The 18,241-nt window shown below is 42.8% G+C and overlaps 1 protein-coding gene across 6 annotated transcripts in view; it reads left to right on the plus strand.

Moving 5' to 3' along the window:
- The first annotated feature begins 13,551 nt into the window (after positions 1-13,551).
- LOC124011037 (histone-lysine N-methyltransferase, H3 lysine-36 specific-like) overlaps positions 13,552-18,241 on the plus strand; it is a 36,048-nt gene continuing 31,358 nt past the window's right edge. The window contains exons 1-3 of one of the 6 annotated variants that reach the window (XM_046323982.1): positions 15,738-16,128; positions 16,540-16,719; positions 17,407-18,233. In XM_046323982.1, the coding sequence (XP_046179938.1) occupies positions 17,424-18,233 (810 nt within the window). In that variant the 5' untranslated portion in view covers positions 15,738-16,128; positions 16,540-16,719; positions 17,407-17,423. Of the gene's footprint in view, positions 13,622-15,737; positions 16,129-16,151; positions 16,720-17,406; positions 18,234-18,241 lie in introns of those variants that run through there. The other 5 variants (XM_046323992.1, XM_046324013.1, XM_046324019.1 and 2 more) reach the window with 5 other exon arrangements.

Raw genomic sequence — 18,241 nt, forward strand, 5'->3', positions numbered from 1 at the left:
ACATGCACCAGGGGTCTCTTCCAAGTCCAAAACTAATTCATGGACCCGCACAGTATTATACAGAGCCATGATCACACAAAACTCCTATCCATAACCAATTACTGAAGCAAACAGCAAAATGACCTTTAAAAAACAGATGAATCTCCTGGAACGGCGGGGACTGTGAGGGGACACACAAACACACACAATACAACACATCAGTTTTTGTTGTATTATTTATATTGTTTTTAGTTGTATTTGTTGTGTATCGCTGTATTTTAAGTTTGTGTGACTGTTCTTGTCTATCAGTGGATTAGTGTTTTGTTACTTCTCATGTTACATTTTTTATGGACCCCAGGAATAGTTGCTGATGCTTCTGCAAAAGCTAATGGGGATCAAATAAACAAATATATGTCTCTACCTCCCATACTTTCTCTGTCACTAGGATTTTCCTCTAATCTTGTGTCCCTGCTTTCGTTTAATTCTCCCTCTGTCTCCCTGTCTCCGTCACGTCTTAATTCTATGTGTCTCCATCTCCCACACTATCTCTTTGTCTCTCTCTGTCTCTCTGTCGCTCCCACATTCTATTCCCAGCCAGCCTTATTGTCCTGATAGATGTGGGATTTTGACATCTCTCTTTCTCTCTCGTGCCCTCTCTCTCGGTCACACACACACACACACACACACACACACACACACACACACACACACACACACACACACACACACACACACACACACACACACACACACACACACACACACACACACACACACACACACACACACACACACACACACACACACACACACACACGCACTGCTGCCCTCCTGTCACAACTTCAGCAAGTCCAATGGTCTGGCATCTGACAGACGTTCATGTCAATCAGTTTTGACAACGATGATGAAGATTTAACCCAGGAGCAGCGAGACTCTATGGTCATGAATTAACTCCTTAACCTTAATATAGCTACTGAAACCTTAAAGATGGTTAGACTTCTCTCAGACTAGTCCTTCTCGGCCAAACATATACATCCAGGTGGCTTAACCCTATTTTTGTCATGGCATTTTTGTATGTTTAGAAAATAGTACACATGTTTAAAAATAATAATATAATAGATAATAATATCAATAGATATGATCTTGGAATATTTCTTTGCTTATCTCCCAAGTATGTTCCCATGATGCTGAGTTTTAATGCAGTATGTTATTGAATACAGACATGAATAAAGAGAAAGGCTCTGTATGGTTGCAATACAATCTGCCTCTTCTTCCTCTCCTCCATTCCCCACATTTGGACTTGATGGGTCTGTAACCATGGTGCTGCAGGGATCGTATTTAGGGGTGGTGGGAGTGTCAGTTAGGCCTCTTTAGCAGAGCCAGAGGGAAGAATAGAGAGGGACTTGGTTAGTATTAGGTCATCATTCCCCCTCCCCCTTTACACACCAGCCCCCATCACCCCTCAATCTAGACTCCCTACTATTAGTCTATCTCAAGCTATGACAGAGCTCATCTCACAGTGCTGCGATGCAGATTGACATCTCAATGAGAGGACAGCGCCAGTCTTTTACAAGGACCATTTCACGGCTGCAGGCTTTGTCCCCCCGCGCCCCTCTGGGCAGAACCTCCCTTTTTGGGGGGTTCAGAGGGGTGGGAGGTGACCACAACAGGCTGAAGGGGAGTGCTGGGTGAGGTTGGAGGGGACACCGTCATGACCCAGTGCCCCTCAATCAGAGTCTGTGTAACTGGCTGCAAAACTGGCTCGCTCCATATACCTTGCCTTTGCATATGAATTGGCCAGCCATTGTCCAGGCCAAAATGCACATGAAACCTGACTAGAAATAAGCAAAAGGAAAGGAGGCCAAAACCTTTTTTTCTCTCTCCTTAATAAACAAATGAATTAGACTATGGGTTTTTAGAAGAAGGACCTCTTAGTGCAAATCTCTTTATTTGTACCCGATGGTAAAACGTATCCTCTAATTAAATAGGATGTTTATTGTTTTACCAGAGAGAGATAGCATAGTGCTATGTCTGTATCTGTGCCTTTGTCTGGCTCCAGATTGAGATTTGGGTTTTCTCATCTTGGTGTGGGTGGTAATAGACTCGTTGAAGGCTGACTGGTCTGTGGAGGACACCTTGGTCTCAGAGACGCCATACACTTTTGTGCTGGTCACTGAGGAAACACAGCAGTAAAAGAGTGTCTGCTAAAGAGAGAGTTTATTTCAGAGTTTATGAAGCTAATCAGAGTTGGGGTCAATTCCAATTCCATAAATGGTACATTCCATAGCTAAAAGTAAGATGACTGTGTCTATGTGTGGCGTCTAAGGCCTAGATTCAATCAGATCAAGCATTAACCGGCGATGTTTTGGCTGTGTCAGAGGTGGAACTGCGTTGAAGCCGTCAAATCGGTGAGTAGCTGCTCTTGCGATCACTATCACGAAGCCACACCCGCCCCACTTGAGTTTGAAGTTCAGAACGAGAAAATGCTATGTAGAAAAATTACGCTCAAATTTAAAAATCATTCAACAAAATAATTTGTGTTTCCATCAGCCTAATGGAGGTGTAGATTCTCACATTTCAGTGTTTGAACTTGTAAACAAGGCTGCATGGGATATCTGTTCATGCGACTCCCTGCAGCCAATGGCAATGTCTGCTTTAGGTATAATGCCAGGAGCCACTTGTTGATTTGGCAGCTCTAACTCAGTTCCACCTCCGACACCGCCAAAACAACCTCTGTGTGGATGTTGGCTAAAGCGGGTCTGATTGAATTGAGCCATGAGTATACATGTAAACATAAATGCCTTTGGGAGATCTGTATAGGCCGACAATATTGTATTCTAACATTTTTAACATAAAGGTTTGATTTTCAACATCTTATCAACTCTCTTTTTGTGCCTGATCCATGTAAAAGCATCCCTAGCTAAACTCTCTAATGTTAATTCAGAGGCATCCCTGTCCAGGGTTAAAGAGTGGAGCAAATTCTTCTGGCATAGTCCCTCACTGTGCTTTGTGCTCTAGTCCTGACAGGCGGTTTGGACTGGACGGGCCCCATGTAGGCCAGCCCCGGCCTTCTCTCTGGGGTCCTGAGGAGCAGGGTCCTGGCGGGACACTGTCTCCAGCTCCAGGCCCAGCAATGCAGCCGTCAGCAGCCCAGTGGGGTTGTTTGTGACGGGTCCGTGTCGGTCCACAGCAAAGATCTGGCACAGTGTCCGGCCTGCTGGTTCGGGGGCCGAGCCAAGGGGCCAGCTGTAGGGGCCTCTCAGTCAGGGGCCCCCAGGGCCAGCGCTGGGCACTCACCATCAAGCATGCAGCTGCGGTAGGCAACGCAGGCACAGCCCCCTCTCCCCTCGCCTACACAAGTTCCTTCAGCGATGTGGCAGGCTGTGGCCCTATGAGACACAGCTCATATACATAATCCAGCAGGCCCCCAGTTCTCTGAATAGGGGCTCCGCTCCTTTAGGGCCCAGAGCTCCTCAAAAGGAGCTTGCACCTCCCGGTATTGGGGGCCATGTGCGCAGTGAGAAAATGAAGACCTCTGCTCCCCTCTAAATCCCCAGGAATTTCTCATTAAGCGCAGGTCTCGGGCTCCTGAAGACCCTGGCCCCCCCTTGAGGAGACTCAACCCGGGCAGAGAGAATGGCTACTCCAGTCCACTTTGTGTCGGCTGCTGTTTCCCAATGCTTGTTATTCACATCTTCCCTATCTCCCGGCACAAGAGGCTTCTCCTAATCGCTCTTTTCAAAGCCACTCAAGATTTCCTCTTCTTTTCACTCTATTTTAATGTGTGAGTGTGTGTGTGTGTGTGTGTGTGGGTGTGTGTGTGGAAGGGCCCAAACCTTGGGTTGGAGAGAAAAGAGTAATTGAAGTGACATTTTTTTATGGTTTCCTAAGATATTTGGTGTGGAAGTAGCGAGGACGGATTCATCCGGACACTCATATCAAACAATAGGTTTTTTGGTGCCTTGTTCTCAAGTTAGAGATATGCTCAATGCATGTGTATGGAGAGAGTGAAGAGCTCTGTGAAAGGCAGAGAGGATGTTCAAGGCAGTCTTTAAAAACATATCTGGCTAGTGATTCAGCCGAGGGCGTCATTACTTCTAACTTTTTGCTGATGTAAAAACATCATTTTTCAAAATCTCAAAGATGATGATTGATCTAGTTAATTTTATAATTATGAAAAAAGCAACAGTGTAATATCAAATCCCTTCTTGTTTTATTGTAATTCTTCATTACATAAGTAGGTTGATGTGTCCTGTCCATCCCAGTCTGTTACCATTGTTTAAAACTACAAGCTTTGAATATTGTTTTAGACAGATTTTGAAAATAAATCTGAAAAACTGCTTTAGATTATATAGTACCAATGGAGTAGATGGAGTGCTCAGATCCCCCTCTGTTATCCCCATAAATAGTGCATGTCATTTTGCAAACACAGCTACTGTATAAGAGATTCCCTTACCTCCCCTTAAGGGTGTTAATGTACCTACAGGAGAAAGTTAAAAGCAATCTTGTTCACAGCAAGCGATTGAGCAGCATAACTCCTGAAGAATTTCAACATGGGCTATCCGCATGTGGGCTACAAACACAGACAGTGTATTATTTGTTTTCCTAACTGGCTAACAACGTTGGACTATGTTAGAGAAGAGACTGCCACAACAAACTGCAGCTCCTCACATTACAGTTCATTTATCAGCTGTGCGTAATACTGTGCCCATTGGGATATGTAGGAATGAATGGGTCAGAGGCACGTTACTTGAGTCCTGTCAACAGATTTGATGGGAGAGGGTCCATATGTTCCTTTCACTCATCATGTTCTCTATGAATTCACCATGATGCAATCAAATCAGTCCCCAAATCCCAGTTTACATGAAACTATCTTTGTAAATCAAGGTCTCTCTCTCTATACTCTCTGTGTGGAGAGATGGGGTAGAATAATAGGGCAATAAAGAGAGAGAGCGAGAGTATAGAGAGAGAGTAGAAAGAGAGAGGGAGAGAGAGAGAGAGAGAGAGAGAGAGAGAGAGAGAGAGAGAGAGAGAGAGAGAGATAGAGAAAGATAGAGAGCGTGATAGAAACAGAATGGGATAGAGAGATAGATGGGGAGAAAGAGGAGAGAGCTGTCACAGGCAAGGACAGCTGACAGCTGAGATCGGGGAGGTGAAAGGTCGGGGGTGGAAGCAGCGGGGGAGTGGAGCGGAATTTAAAACAACAGGAAGAGTATTCCACATACTGAGTTCCGGGAGGGAGAGGAGGATAGCGTGGGCCTCCGGAAACTCTCCTTTGTGAGATAGGGACAGAGACGCCTAAAACTTAATCAGCGAGCGACCCCCCCCCCCCCCCCCCCCCCCCCACACACACACACACATACATACACACATACAGTGGGGAGAACAAGTATTTGATACACTGCCAATTTTGCAGGCTTTCCTACTTTCAAAGCATGTAGAGGTCTGTAATTATCATCATAGGTACACTTCAACTGTGAGAGACGGAATCTAAAACAACAATCCAGAAAATGACATTGTATGATTTTTAAGTAATTCATTTGCATTTTATTGCATGACATAAGTATTTGATCACCTACCAACCAGTAAGAATTCCGGCTCTCACAGACCTGTTAGTTTTTCTTTAAGAAGCCCTCCTGTTCTCCACTCATTACCTGTATTAACTGCACCTGTTTGAACTTGTTACCGGTATAAAAGACACCTGTCCACACACTCAATCAAACATACTCCAACCTCTCCACAGTGACCAAGACCAGAGAGCTGTGTAAGGACATCAGGGATAAAATTGTAGACCTGCACAAGGCTGGGATGGGCTACAGGACAATAGGCAAGCAGCTTGGTGAGAAGGCAACAACTGTTGGCGCAATTATTAGAAAATGGAAGAAGTTCAAGATGACGGTCAATCCCCCTCGATCTGGGGCTCCATGCAAGATCTCACCTCGTGGGGCATCAATGATCATGAGGAAGGTGAGGAATCAGCCCAGAACTACATGGCAGGACCTGGTCAATGACCTGAAGAGAGCTGGGACCACAGTCTCAAAGAAAACCATTAGTAACACACTACGCCGTCATGGATTAAAATCCTGTAGCGCACTCAAGGTCCCCCTGCTCAAGCCAGCGCATGTCCAGGCCCATCTGAAGTTTGCCAATGACCATCTGGATGATCCAGGTGAGGAATGGGAGAAGGTCATGTGGTCTGATGAGACAAAAATAGAGCTTTTTGGTCTAAACTCCACTCGCCGTGTTTGGAGGAAGAAGAAGGATGAGTACAACCCCAAGAACACCATCCCAACCATGAAGCATGGAGGTGGAAACATCATTCTTTGGGGATGCTTTTCTGCAAAGGGGACAGGATGACTGCACCATATTGAGGGTAGGATGGATGGGGCCATGTATCGCGAGATATTGGCCAACAACCTCCTTCCCTCAGTAAGAGAATTGAAGATGGGTCGTGGCTGGGTCTTCCAGCATGACAATGACCCAAAACACACAGCCAGGGCAACTAAGGAGTGGCTCCGTAAGAAGCATCTCAAGGTCTTGGAGTGGCCTAGCCAGTCTCCAGACCTGAACCCAATAGAAAATCTTTGGAGGGAGCTGAAAGTCCGTATTGCCCAGCGACAGCCCCGAAACCTGAAGGATCTGGAGAAGGTCTGTATGGAGGAGTGGGACAAAATCCCTGCTGCAGTGTGTGCAAACCTGGTCAAGAACTACAGGAAACCTTTAATCTCTGTAATTGCAAACAAAGGTTTCTGTACCAAATATTAAGTTCTGCTTTTATGATGTATCAACTACTTATGTCATGCAATAAAATGCAAATTAATTACTTAAAAATCACACAATGTGATTTACTTATCAGAACAAATACTTGTTCTCCCCACTGTATGAACATACAAAAACATAAATAAGCATACACACACATACATAATTATGCATACACGCCTACACACACCCAATTATCAGCCCAGTCGGTACAAAGGTTAATGCTATAGCTGCTATTCAGTGCCTAATGATGGAAAGTTTAAACTCTCAGATATTGTCCTGTTGGAAATGATGTTTCTGTCATTTGTGAATTGAGAAATTCAATGGGGCCTTATTCAAACAATTCCATATGTGAGATCTATAATTTCCTTTTCTAATCAATCTACATGTAAAATACAGTGCCTTGCGAAAGTATTCAGCTCCCTTGAACTTTGCAACCTTTTGCCACATTTCAGGCTTCAAACATAAAGATATAAAACTGCATTTTTTTGTGAAGAATCAACAACATGTGGGACACAATAATGAAGTAGAACGACATTTATTGGATATTTCAAACTGTTTTAACAAATCAGAAACGGAAAAATTGGGCGTGCAAAATTATTCAGCCCCCTTAAGGTAATACTTTGTAGCGCCACCTTTTGCTGCGATTGCAGCTGTAAGTCGCTTGGGGTATGTCTCTATCAGTTTTGCACATCGAGAGACTGACATTTTTTCCCATTCCTCCTTGCAAAACAGCTCGAGCTCAGTGAGGTTGGATGGAGAGCATTTGTGAACAGCAGTTTTCAGTTCTTTCCACAGATTCACGACTGGATTCAGGTCTGGACTTTGACTTGGCCATTCTAACACCTGGATATGTTTATTTTTGAACCATTCCATTGTAGATTTTGCTTTATGTTTTGGATCATTGTCTTGTTGGAAGACAAATCTCCATCCCAGTCTCAGGTCTTTTGCAGACTCCATCAGGTTTTCTTCCAGAATGGTCCTGTATTTGGCTCCATCCATCTTCCCATCAATTTTAACCATCTTCCCTGTCCCTGCTGAAGAAAAGCAGGCCCAAACCATGATGCTGCCACCACCATGTTTGACAGTGGGGATGGTGTGTTCAGGGTGATGAGCTGTGTTGCTTTTACGCCAAACATAACGTTTTGCATTGTTGCCAAAAAAGTTCAATTTTGGTTTCATCTGACCAGAGCACCTTCTTCCACATGTTTGGTGTGTCTCCCAGGTGGCTTGTGGCAAACTTTAAACGACACTTTTTATGGATATCTTTAAGAAATGGCTTTCTTCTTGCCACTCTTCCATAAAGGCCAGATTTGTGCAATATACGACTGATTGTTGTCCTATGGACAGAGTCTCCCACCTCAGCTGTAGATCTCTGCAGTTCATCCAGAGTGATCATGGGCCTCTTGGCTGCATCTCTGATCAGTCTTCTCCTTGTATGAGCTGAAAGTTTAGAGGGACGGCCAGGTCTTGGTAGATTTGCAGTGGTCTGATACTCCTTCCATTTCAATATTATCGCTTGCACAGTGCTCCTTGGGATGTTTAAAGCTTGGGAAAGCTTATTTTTGTATCCAAATCCGGCTTTAAACTTCTTCACAACAGTATCTCGGACCTGCCTGGTGTGTTCCTTGTTCTTCATGATGCTCTCTGCGCTTTTAACGGACCTCTGAGACTATCACAGTGCAGGTGCATTTATACGGAGACTTGATTACACACAGGTGGATTGAATTTATCATCATTAGTCATTTAGGTCAACATTGGATCATTCAGAGATCCTCAATGAACTTCTGGAGAGAGTTTGCTGCATTGAAAGTAAAGGGGCTGAATAATTTTGCACGCCCAATTTTTCCGTTTTTGATTTGTTAAAACAGTTTGAAATATCCAATAAATGTCGTTCCACTTCATGATTGTTGTTGATTCAGTTTTATATCTTTATGTTTGAAGCCTGAAATGTGGCAAAAGGTCGCAAAGTTCAAGGGGCCCGAATACTTTCGCAAGGCACTGTACATATGTATTCCATATTCTCTTCATTTGTTACAATGTTAAATGGCATTATTACACATAAGACATAACACAGGTGCTATACATATCTGGATTCAATATGGTGACCAAATGAAAGTAATATATTTTTTTAAATGATGTATTTGCAATAATTAAACCAAGTAAGTAATTGAGAACACATTCTCTTTTACAATAACAACCTGAAATATATATTTTTAACTTCTTGAGAGATGTCTGTGTTGTTACATAAACATATTTATTTATTGTTTTTAATAGCAAAAGTGTAGAACTTTAAAGTGAAGATCATCCATATTTGCCAATGAGATCAAGTCAATGTGTAGCTAGATAGGTTTGAAATAATTAATGTTCATTTAATTCATGTTTCATCATCATGTTGTGTCCCTCATATCACTGGACCAGTATAAGCGACATGCAACAGATGGAACATTGTCCTCCGCCTTTACCATGATTACTGCATTGTTGGGTTTTGAGTTTTTAAGAAAGGCATTTCACTGTACTTGTCCATGTGACATGAAAAACACGAAAGATGTGCTGCCCCTTGGTGGTAGAATCATGTCACCACAAGTTTATTTCAAAGCAAAAAAAATCTAAACAGCTCTCTCACTGTCAACTGCATTTATTTTCTGCAAACTTAACATGTGCAAATATTTGTATGTACATAATAAGATTCAACAACTGAGACATAAACTGAGCAAGTTCCACAGACATGTGACTAACAGAAATGGAGTAATGTGTCCCTGAACAAAGGGACAAAAGTAACAGTCAGTATCTGGTGTGGCCACCAGCTGCATTAAGTACTGCAGTGCATCTCCTCATGGACTGCACCAGATGTGCCAGTTCTTGCTGTGAGATGTTACCCCACTCTTCCACCAAGGCACCTGTAAGTTCCCGGACATTTCTGGGGGGAATGGCCCTAGCCCTCACCCTCCGATCCAACAGGTCCCAGACGTGCTCAATGGGATTGAGATCCGGGCTCTTTGATAGGCGATGGCAGAACATGAAAATCATGCACAGAACGAGCAGTATGGCTGGTGGCATTGTCATGTTGGAGGGTCATGTCAGGATGAGCCTGCAGGAAGGGTACCTCATGAGGGAGGAGGATGTCTTCCCTGTAATACACAGCATTAAGATGGCCTACAACGACAACAAGCTCAGTTCAATGATGCTGTGACACATCGCCCCAGACCATGACGGATCCTCCACCTCCAAATCGATCCCATTCCAGAGTACAGGCCTCGGTGTAACACTCATTCCTTCTACGATAAACGTGAATCCGACCATTACCCCTGGTGAGACAAAACCGTGACTCGTCAGTGAAGAGCACTTTTTGCCAGTCCCGTCTGGTCCACCGACGGTGGGTTTGTGCACATAGACAACGTTTTTGCCGGTGATGTCTGGTGAGGACCTGCCTTACAACAGGCCTACAAACCCTCAGTCCAGCCTCTCTCAGCCTATTGTGGACAGTCTGAGCACTGATGGAGGGATTGTGTGGGATTGTCCTTGTGTAACTCAGGCAGTTGTTGTTGCCATCCTGTACCTGTCCCGCAGGTGTGATGTTCGGATGTACCGATCCTGTGCAGGTGTTGTTACACATGGTCTGCCACTGCGAGGATGATCAGCTGTCCATCCTGTCTCCCTGTCTTAGGCGTCTCATAGTACGGGCATTGCAATTTATTGCCCTGGACACATCTGCAATCCTCGTGACTCCTTGCAGCATGCCTAATGCACGTTCACGCAGATGAGCAGGGACCCTGGGCATCTTTGTTTTGGTGTTTTTCAGAGTCAGTTTAAAGGCCTATTCAGTGTCCTAATTTTTCATAACTGTGACCTTAATTGCCTACTAAGCTGTTCCACAGGTACATGTTCATTAATTGTTCATGGTTCATTCATGGTTCATTGAACAAGCATGGGAAACAGTGTTTTTCCAATGAAGATCTGTGAAGTTATTTGGATTTTTATGAGTTATCTTTGAAAGACAGGGTCCTGAAAAAGGGATGTTTATTTGTTTTGCTGAGTTTAATTGGCCTATGTATTGTATTGCTTTTTATTTAAATGTTTTCAGTGAAGGCCCAAGATTCAAAATACTTCTGCTGTAGGTCAATGTTAATGGTTAATCAGGAAATTATATTTTAAATGTCTCAACATTTACCATTACTGTACCTCTAATTGTCTTTTCATGCATTATGCTAATGTAATAATATCATATTGAATGCTTTTGTTTTTACTGAACACAGCAATATCTATTCATCCCTTGTAGAACCTATTACAGCATACTGAAACACTAAAAGTCGCTTTGGGTGGCAGAGGTCAAGTTTATATGTGACCACTAGGTGGAGTAAGGAGTGAGTTGTGCAGTGGCGCCTGTTGGCAGCAGGCCCAGTAGAGTCGTCTGTACAGCCAGAGAAGAAGAGGCGAAGCGAGATGTTTCACTGCCCAAATTCTCCACCGAAAATAAGCCAACGAAGTGAGGAATTTTTGTATGGAGGTCAATGTGAGAGTCTTTCTATGCCTGCTACGTTAGGTTAACGAGAATGTCGAATTTTGTCAACAAAAAATGTAATTGCTAATTTGCTAAGAGGTTTATTGGATCAAATAGGAGTTTCGTAATGGTTAGGTTGTTACAAATGCCCGACATAAGTGGATGCACGTGGCATTTCGGCAACTTTGAAAAAATAACTTTACATCAGAGGTGTGCTTGTTTTCTTAGAGATAGATAGAGGACTCATCATGCATATGACCGATTGTAGCATGGATATTGCCAATAAGCATGGTTACATGCACACAAAAATATGATTACGGTCGATAGTCAGATTACTATAATAGTTTAAAATGTTTACATGCTTTGCAATAAGAACAATTTCCCTAATAATCGTGTTTACATGGACACCAGAGGAAGCTGGTGGAAAGGGCTATAGGAGGACAGGCTCATTGTACTGGCTGGAATGGAATCGATAGAACGGTATCAAACACATCAAACATATGGAAATCAAGTTTGACTCCGTTCCATTAATACATTCCAGCCATTACAATGAGCCTGTCCACATATAGCTCTGCCAACCAACCTCTTCTGATGGACACCTCTGAAATCAGCCTACGTGAGACTATTTGTTAATGCAGAAAATTGGCAATCAAAAATAAGCGTTCTACCACAGTGACTATGTTATTTTTGTGAAACCTATTTGATTCTGAGTTTTAATTTACTTTATTATTAAACAAAATATTTAACTAGTCAAGTCAGTCAAGAACAAATTCTTATTTTCAATGACAGCCTACCCCAGACGATGCTGGGCCAGGTGTGCGCCGACCTATGGGACTCCAAATCACGGCCGGATGTAATACAGCCTGGATTCGAACCAGGGACTGTAGTGACACCTCTTGCACTGAGATGCAGTGCCTTAGACCGCTGCACAACTTGGGAGCTTGGACATATAAAGTTTGTATGTGAAAACTATTTGTAAGGTGCATACTTACTCACGCATAAGAGCGAGGCTTGCGCTACTGGTGCTGGCACATGTGCAGATTAAATACACAGCTGGGATGAGATTAAACTGTTTATATTTCCTAATCATTCAAAGGTTTGCTCAGAAAACCTGATGTTTTTATCGGTGTATGCTTACTTCAATTTTGACCTTACACCGATTAAGATGAGCAGAGTAGGGTGTTTACATTACTATTTCTATACTCATCCTACTGCCATAATTAGTTTAATATTGAATAATAAGTGTGCATGTAAATATACTAATTGAGGGCTTCCACCATTTTAAAGTAGTCAACTGACTGGGGATTCCTATGAGTTGGGCCATTGAATAATAATAAGAAAATTGACTACTTTAAAATGGAGATAGCGTCAATGGCGCTGCCCATTCAGTCACATACACTATAATGGCACAGATAGAAAGATGAGTCCTCTATCTATCTCTATGGCCTTTTCACACGTATCTGCCCTCTCATTGGCTAGAATGTTCCCACCTGATCTCGCCTCCTCCCGACTGCATTCCATCTTTGAGAACATGTATTTTCATTGTCAGAGCGGTGACTTGACTATCTTGACAATATAATAGACCATCTCTACTACAGCTACAAAGTCATAGTTATGGCAAAATCCCGCCCATTTCTATAATTTATCTTTCTTAAAATCTGATTTTAAACCTAACCATTGCCTTTGCCCAAACCGTAACCACACTGCTAACATTATGCATAATCCTAGCCTTAAATGAAGACCAAAAACCACATTTTGTTTTCATGAATTTTTCATGATATAGCCATTTGATTTTGAGGCTGTGTTAACTAGTGACAACCGAATGAACGTCTGGGACATTTGGCCGCCACACTTGAATTAAATTATTTTTTTGTGACCTGAATTATATGCCATACAAATGCCATACAAGTACAGTTCTTCTAGAGTCTGTTTCTTTTTTGTGGTGCACAGAGTGAGGTTGTATTTGTCAATGTAGTTGAAATCGTATTATAATAGTGTCATTTACTGTAAACACGTTCTAGAGAGAAAATATAGTGCTTTCTATGTAACCAACATAAAGTGCAAACACGTTTTTTAAATGATCTTATCTAAAGATTAATTCCCTTGGATGTTTAAATATTTAAGACTTGGAGTTGTAGGACTTTCTTAGGCCCTCTTTATTCTAACATCTTTAATACGTGGGTGTAGCCATGTTCAGCTGCATATCCTCTGAGCCAATTGGCTCCTGTCTCATACATAATGCTGCATGTAGGGGTGGGGGGGAGGGGGGAATAGCGGGCAGCCTAGTTCCTGTTCCCAGGCCGCGGGGAAACAGCCGCCCTCCCTCCACCCTTCTTCCCTCCTCTCTCTCTGGCTTCCAACAACAGAGCCTGGCGCGAGGCTGTGAGTATACCAACCAGGGCTTTAACTCTATGCTGCATCCACCGCATAAACAGACAACGAGGATAATGCAATGCATCGTGATCATTTTGATTTGATTTCGAAACACATAAACATGTTACGGTAGTTTGGTGGTTCTGCCCTCTTCCTTCCCCACCTGAATAAGTGTCTGCTTGAGGAACACTATGGTATTATGCTCCAATGGCTTTGCTGAAGCACTCATTCTTATTCAGGAGAAAGAAAGGTTGTTTTGTTCAAAGACACTAGTAGCAATGTGATAGATGAGATGACATAAATAGATACTGTCACTCCTCTGAGACATCACATTTATTAGTAATAAGGACAGTTTCTGTTTTTTTGCCAGATGAGTCATAACTCATAAGCATGTTGGTTTGATTTGAAGGTGATGGTGGGTAGGGGGGGGGTGTGGCATCTTCATTGAGGTGACAGTGTTACAGTGGATTTGAAGGGTTGACTGTCACCATCCTCAGAGCACAAAACCCAAATTAACCAGTACATACTATAAACCATTATAATTTGCTGTTACACAATTAAAGTCACACAATCATGAAGTTGTATTATGTATAATCAATGCATCATGACTTAGTTGTTTAGTTTCCAGGGATAGTGACTTAGTTTACAGAGTTTTTTGTATTCACCACCAATAACTGTAGGGTTAGAGGTCATGTAGGGTTAGATCTGATTGACCCACTGACCTCAAATTATCAATGGGCCAATTACAGTTTTCTATACTTTTAGTAGTGTATTGAACAGATAATTAAACTTTACGTTAACGTTCAATCATAAGGGCTACATAACACTGTTGTAAAAATACATGATATATATCATTTAATGTCATGACAACGTTAATTAGCTAAGCCAGTTGGGTCATTTTAAACCTAGCCAATTAGCTGATCATGGCATATGCCATCATAAATCATAAGCTGACTACTGTTTATAACAAATGGCAGTGTTATAACAGTGTTATAGGCCTAACAGTGTAATCTAGCCCTTTTAACAGAGACTTCATTTAAGTAAAGTGTTACCAAATAAAGTATGAGTATAAAGACTGAAAAATGACTGAAATACATTATATGACAGGGCCATTAACATAAGTGACAATATTGAGCTGTCAGTAAGTAGACAAATGGACAGTGACAGACTTTATCATGGGCTTGTCAATCACTCTGCCACAAGAAGACATGATGGAGACTTGTGTACAGGTAAGACACTCCTAAGGGTCCACATTGTAGGGGTGAATAGTGAAAACACCGCTTGGGTAAAGATGGAGGAGCACAGGTCTATAAACCAGGCATGACAGGTAAGCATGTTGTGTAAAATGAGATAAGAATAGAGTGGTACATATAGCTGAGTATTGTGCAACTGAAGTGCTGATGTCTCTAACCACCATTGTTTTTCTGTTCTGACTGACTGCCGTCATTACGAACTGCAGACACAGCACAGCATAGAGGAACACACTTCACATACTGTATAGCAAGATGATGATTCAACAGTTTACTTCAACTCGATTTCTTGACGGATATGTAAATAGAGATGCTTTAAATCATGTTATGGTATTTTTCTCTTTATAAATCTGTCTAAAAACGAAAGAAAGATTGGTTTATTAGGGCTTGGAGACGCATGAATGTTTTTGATCTGTCGGGGCGCTGTTTTGACTGTGTGTTTGCGGTGCACTGCAGGCCCTCTCCCACCAGGCTCATGCGAGCGAGGCTGAGCAGGCAGCGCAGTTCTTCCGTAGGCTTCAGTTTTTCCACTCGACGAAAAATATCGCATATTCATTTTATAGAGAGTGTGAAGACATATGTCGCCCTTTCGAAATACAGAACTGTTATTTGATTAACAGCTTTGCATATTTGATGGTTGTGTATTTATCTAGGACGACCGCCCAATAGATGTGCACTTTCAGAGGGTTATTATTGGACAGCACACTGCGTATCCACGGTCTCTACCATTGTATCATTTCCTTTGCAACAAGCAAATAAGCCAATACGTGATTAAAACCATATTTTGATGTTCAGGGCAAGATGGATTCACTATGGAAATTAGCATTATGGCACACTGTCCCCCTACACACACCAGTTACATTTGCCCGTCGTGAGTCTTCCGTAACCTGTCATATTATAGCATATCACTAAATAGCTTTGACTAAATATTATTGTGGAATGTAGTTTCTTCGAAGGTGTGTAATTAATGCAGCTTTGCATTGAGGCTTTGGAATGTTTTGGATGGATTGGAAACGTGTGCGTAATTGCGGTTACATTTTGTGCGCTTTGATGTGAACTTTATGTCGAGCATATTTTAACACTTTGTGGCCTGTTTTTTGTGAACAGACTCCATTTTGAAGGACCCGGTGAGCAGAGGAAATAAGGCTTTGCAACTCGTCTAAAAGGAAAGGAAGCCATCTGTTTTCCGGGTTTAGCCATATTAGAATGCATCTACAAGAAGACATAATCCTTTAATTTATAAAGCGCATGAGGTTTCCATTTGGGGTATGATATTATGCCATTGTTGGCATTGTTGGCACAAGTTGATGACTGTGAATGACAGTAATTAGAAAGTAATGTGATCATTTATCGAGGATTGGACCAGTAGAGAGGAATATGTGCGTCTTTCTTCCATCCCACATATCTTTAGGATTTTTGGTGGCACTCAAAGCCTCAGAAATACTTCATGCTGGGGGTTGGGAGGTAGTGACGATTGGTCCGCTCTCACAGACAGGCACGGGCAGTCAGGGGCTGCAAGGGGCAGGTCGACAGCTGGGAAATAGTAATCATTTATTAGAATATGCATTGAATATGAGGTAACATGGAATTAGAAACTTATAGCACACTATGATATGTCGCTGTAAAGGGGTGGTTCTCTCAGTAAGTGAAATGCATGCATATATTTCTCTTTTGAAGGGGCCGCCGGTGGAGTAACAGCTATCGCAAGTAGAGACAGTGTATGTCCACAGGATCTTGGCCTAGTATTGCTGCTACTGGGATTCTCCTTATCCGCTTTCACAAAATTGGAAAACAGCACATTTAATTATATAAATGAAAGGGTTGACAATTGTTTTTGCGGTGACGGACATTTCAATGGTAAGATTATTGCGGTATATCATTGACATCCGCTTTTGTTGTTTACACATTCCGTGATTGTGTATGTACAGTAGACGTCGGTCGATGTTAAAGTCTGTACGAATGTGTGGCTGTGTGAACTTGTGTGTCCATACTGTATTGTAGCGTGCCAGCTATGCACTATCTCTGGTGCCTCGTGAGCCATGGCACACAGAGTTGATGCACAGGCGGCAGGCGCTGTCAAGAGCTGTCCATTTTATTCATGGGCATTCGCGATTTTTACATCAGCCTTTTGAAATCAATTTAACCCTTCGTTGACGCTGGGAAGGACAGCGTGTCATTACAGTTATGCTGGTCTAATTTTAATATGACCGTTGGCCTTCCAAACGTGCAGTAGGTTGCCACGATTCCACGTTCTTGGCGGGATCGAGGGGTGGAATGATGACAATATGGTGGCTGCCTGATACCTATTTTCATTCTTCATCTTTTTTTTTGAGGTGGGGCAAGATAACTATGTCACACTTTAGATAATGAAGCTCAGTAATAATAACTTTCTATCATATTTTTTTTGCCATGCTCTTTGATAGCTTACAATAAATAGACTTTAATTATAGACAACAACATGTATGTGATCAATAATTGAAAATCCATCCAATTAAAGTTGCTATCACTTTTTAAAACCTATTTCTGTTTTACTTTTATGTTTAGGGTGGAGACATGGCACCATGAGTCAGCCCTATGAACTGCCCATCAAAGATGCTCAGGCCTGCTGCTCTGACCCAACATTGACCTCTGCCCCCAATGACCCTGTCTCCTCCTGCTCAAAGCACCATAACCGCAATTCAAGACTAGACCCTCCACGTGCCATGCAGCTGTCCACCGCCCCTGCCCTGAAATCTACATCCACCTATGGGTTCATCAAGGACCTATCTTCCTCCTACAGCCCTCTGAGAAGGCTACAGCACCTGACCACCATGGTCAGCCACACGGATCTGGTCCTACCTGGAGTCGGGGAGAGGGCCTCCCAGGGCTCCAGGGAAGACTTGCATACCCGGAATGCTGTTGGGAAAACTGACATCAGCAATTCCTTGGTCCTCACAGCTACCCAGCCAGGCAGCAGAGACACAGACAATAGTAAGACTAATCATAGTGTGGAGAAGAAGAGTGACTGTTGCTTCTCTGACCCACCCAGTCCAGCTTTCTCACTGGATAGCAACAGCCCCTTTGCAAATGGCTACCTGCACTTTGAGTCCACTTTGTTTGATGATGAGAATGATGATGATAATGCAGAGGATGATGAGGATATAGCATTGCCTCTGACAGACAGAGAGAGAAAAGTTGGAAAGTCACCTGAACCTCTTCCTGGACTTTTAAACTTGAAGGTTAAAAATGTACCAGAGCCAGGGCTGTCTGTGGGTAAAGACTTGCAGTCCCCTGGTGTCCCCCCATTTACAGCACATGATGGGTCAGACGAGGACTGGGGGAGTGACTGTAAGCCTCTCTCTCTTGGGAATAGCCCCTCTGGGCCTGCAATGGCAAGTCC

The sequence above is a fragment of the Oncorhynchus gorbuscha genome, linkage group LG02 (assembly GCF_021184085.1).
Source record: "Oncorhynchus gorbuscha isolate QuinsamMale2020 ecotype Even-year linkage group LG02, OgorEven_v1.0, whole genome shotgun sequence".
In the NCBI taxonomy this organism is placed as follows: domain Eukaryota; kingdom Metazoa; phylum Chordata; class Actinopteri; order Salmoniformes; family Salmonidae; genus Oncorhynchus; species Oncorhynchus gorbuscha.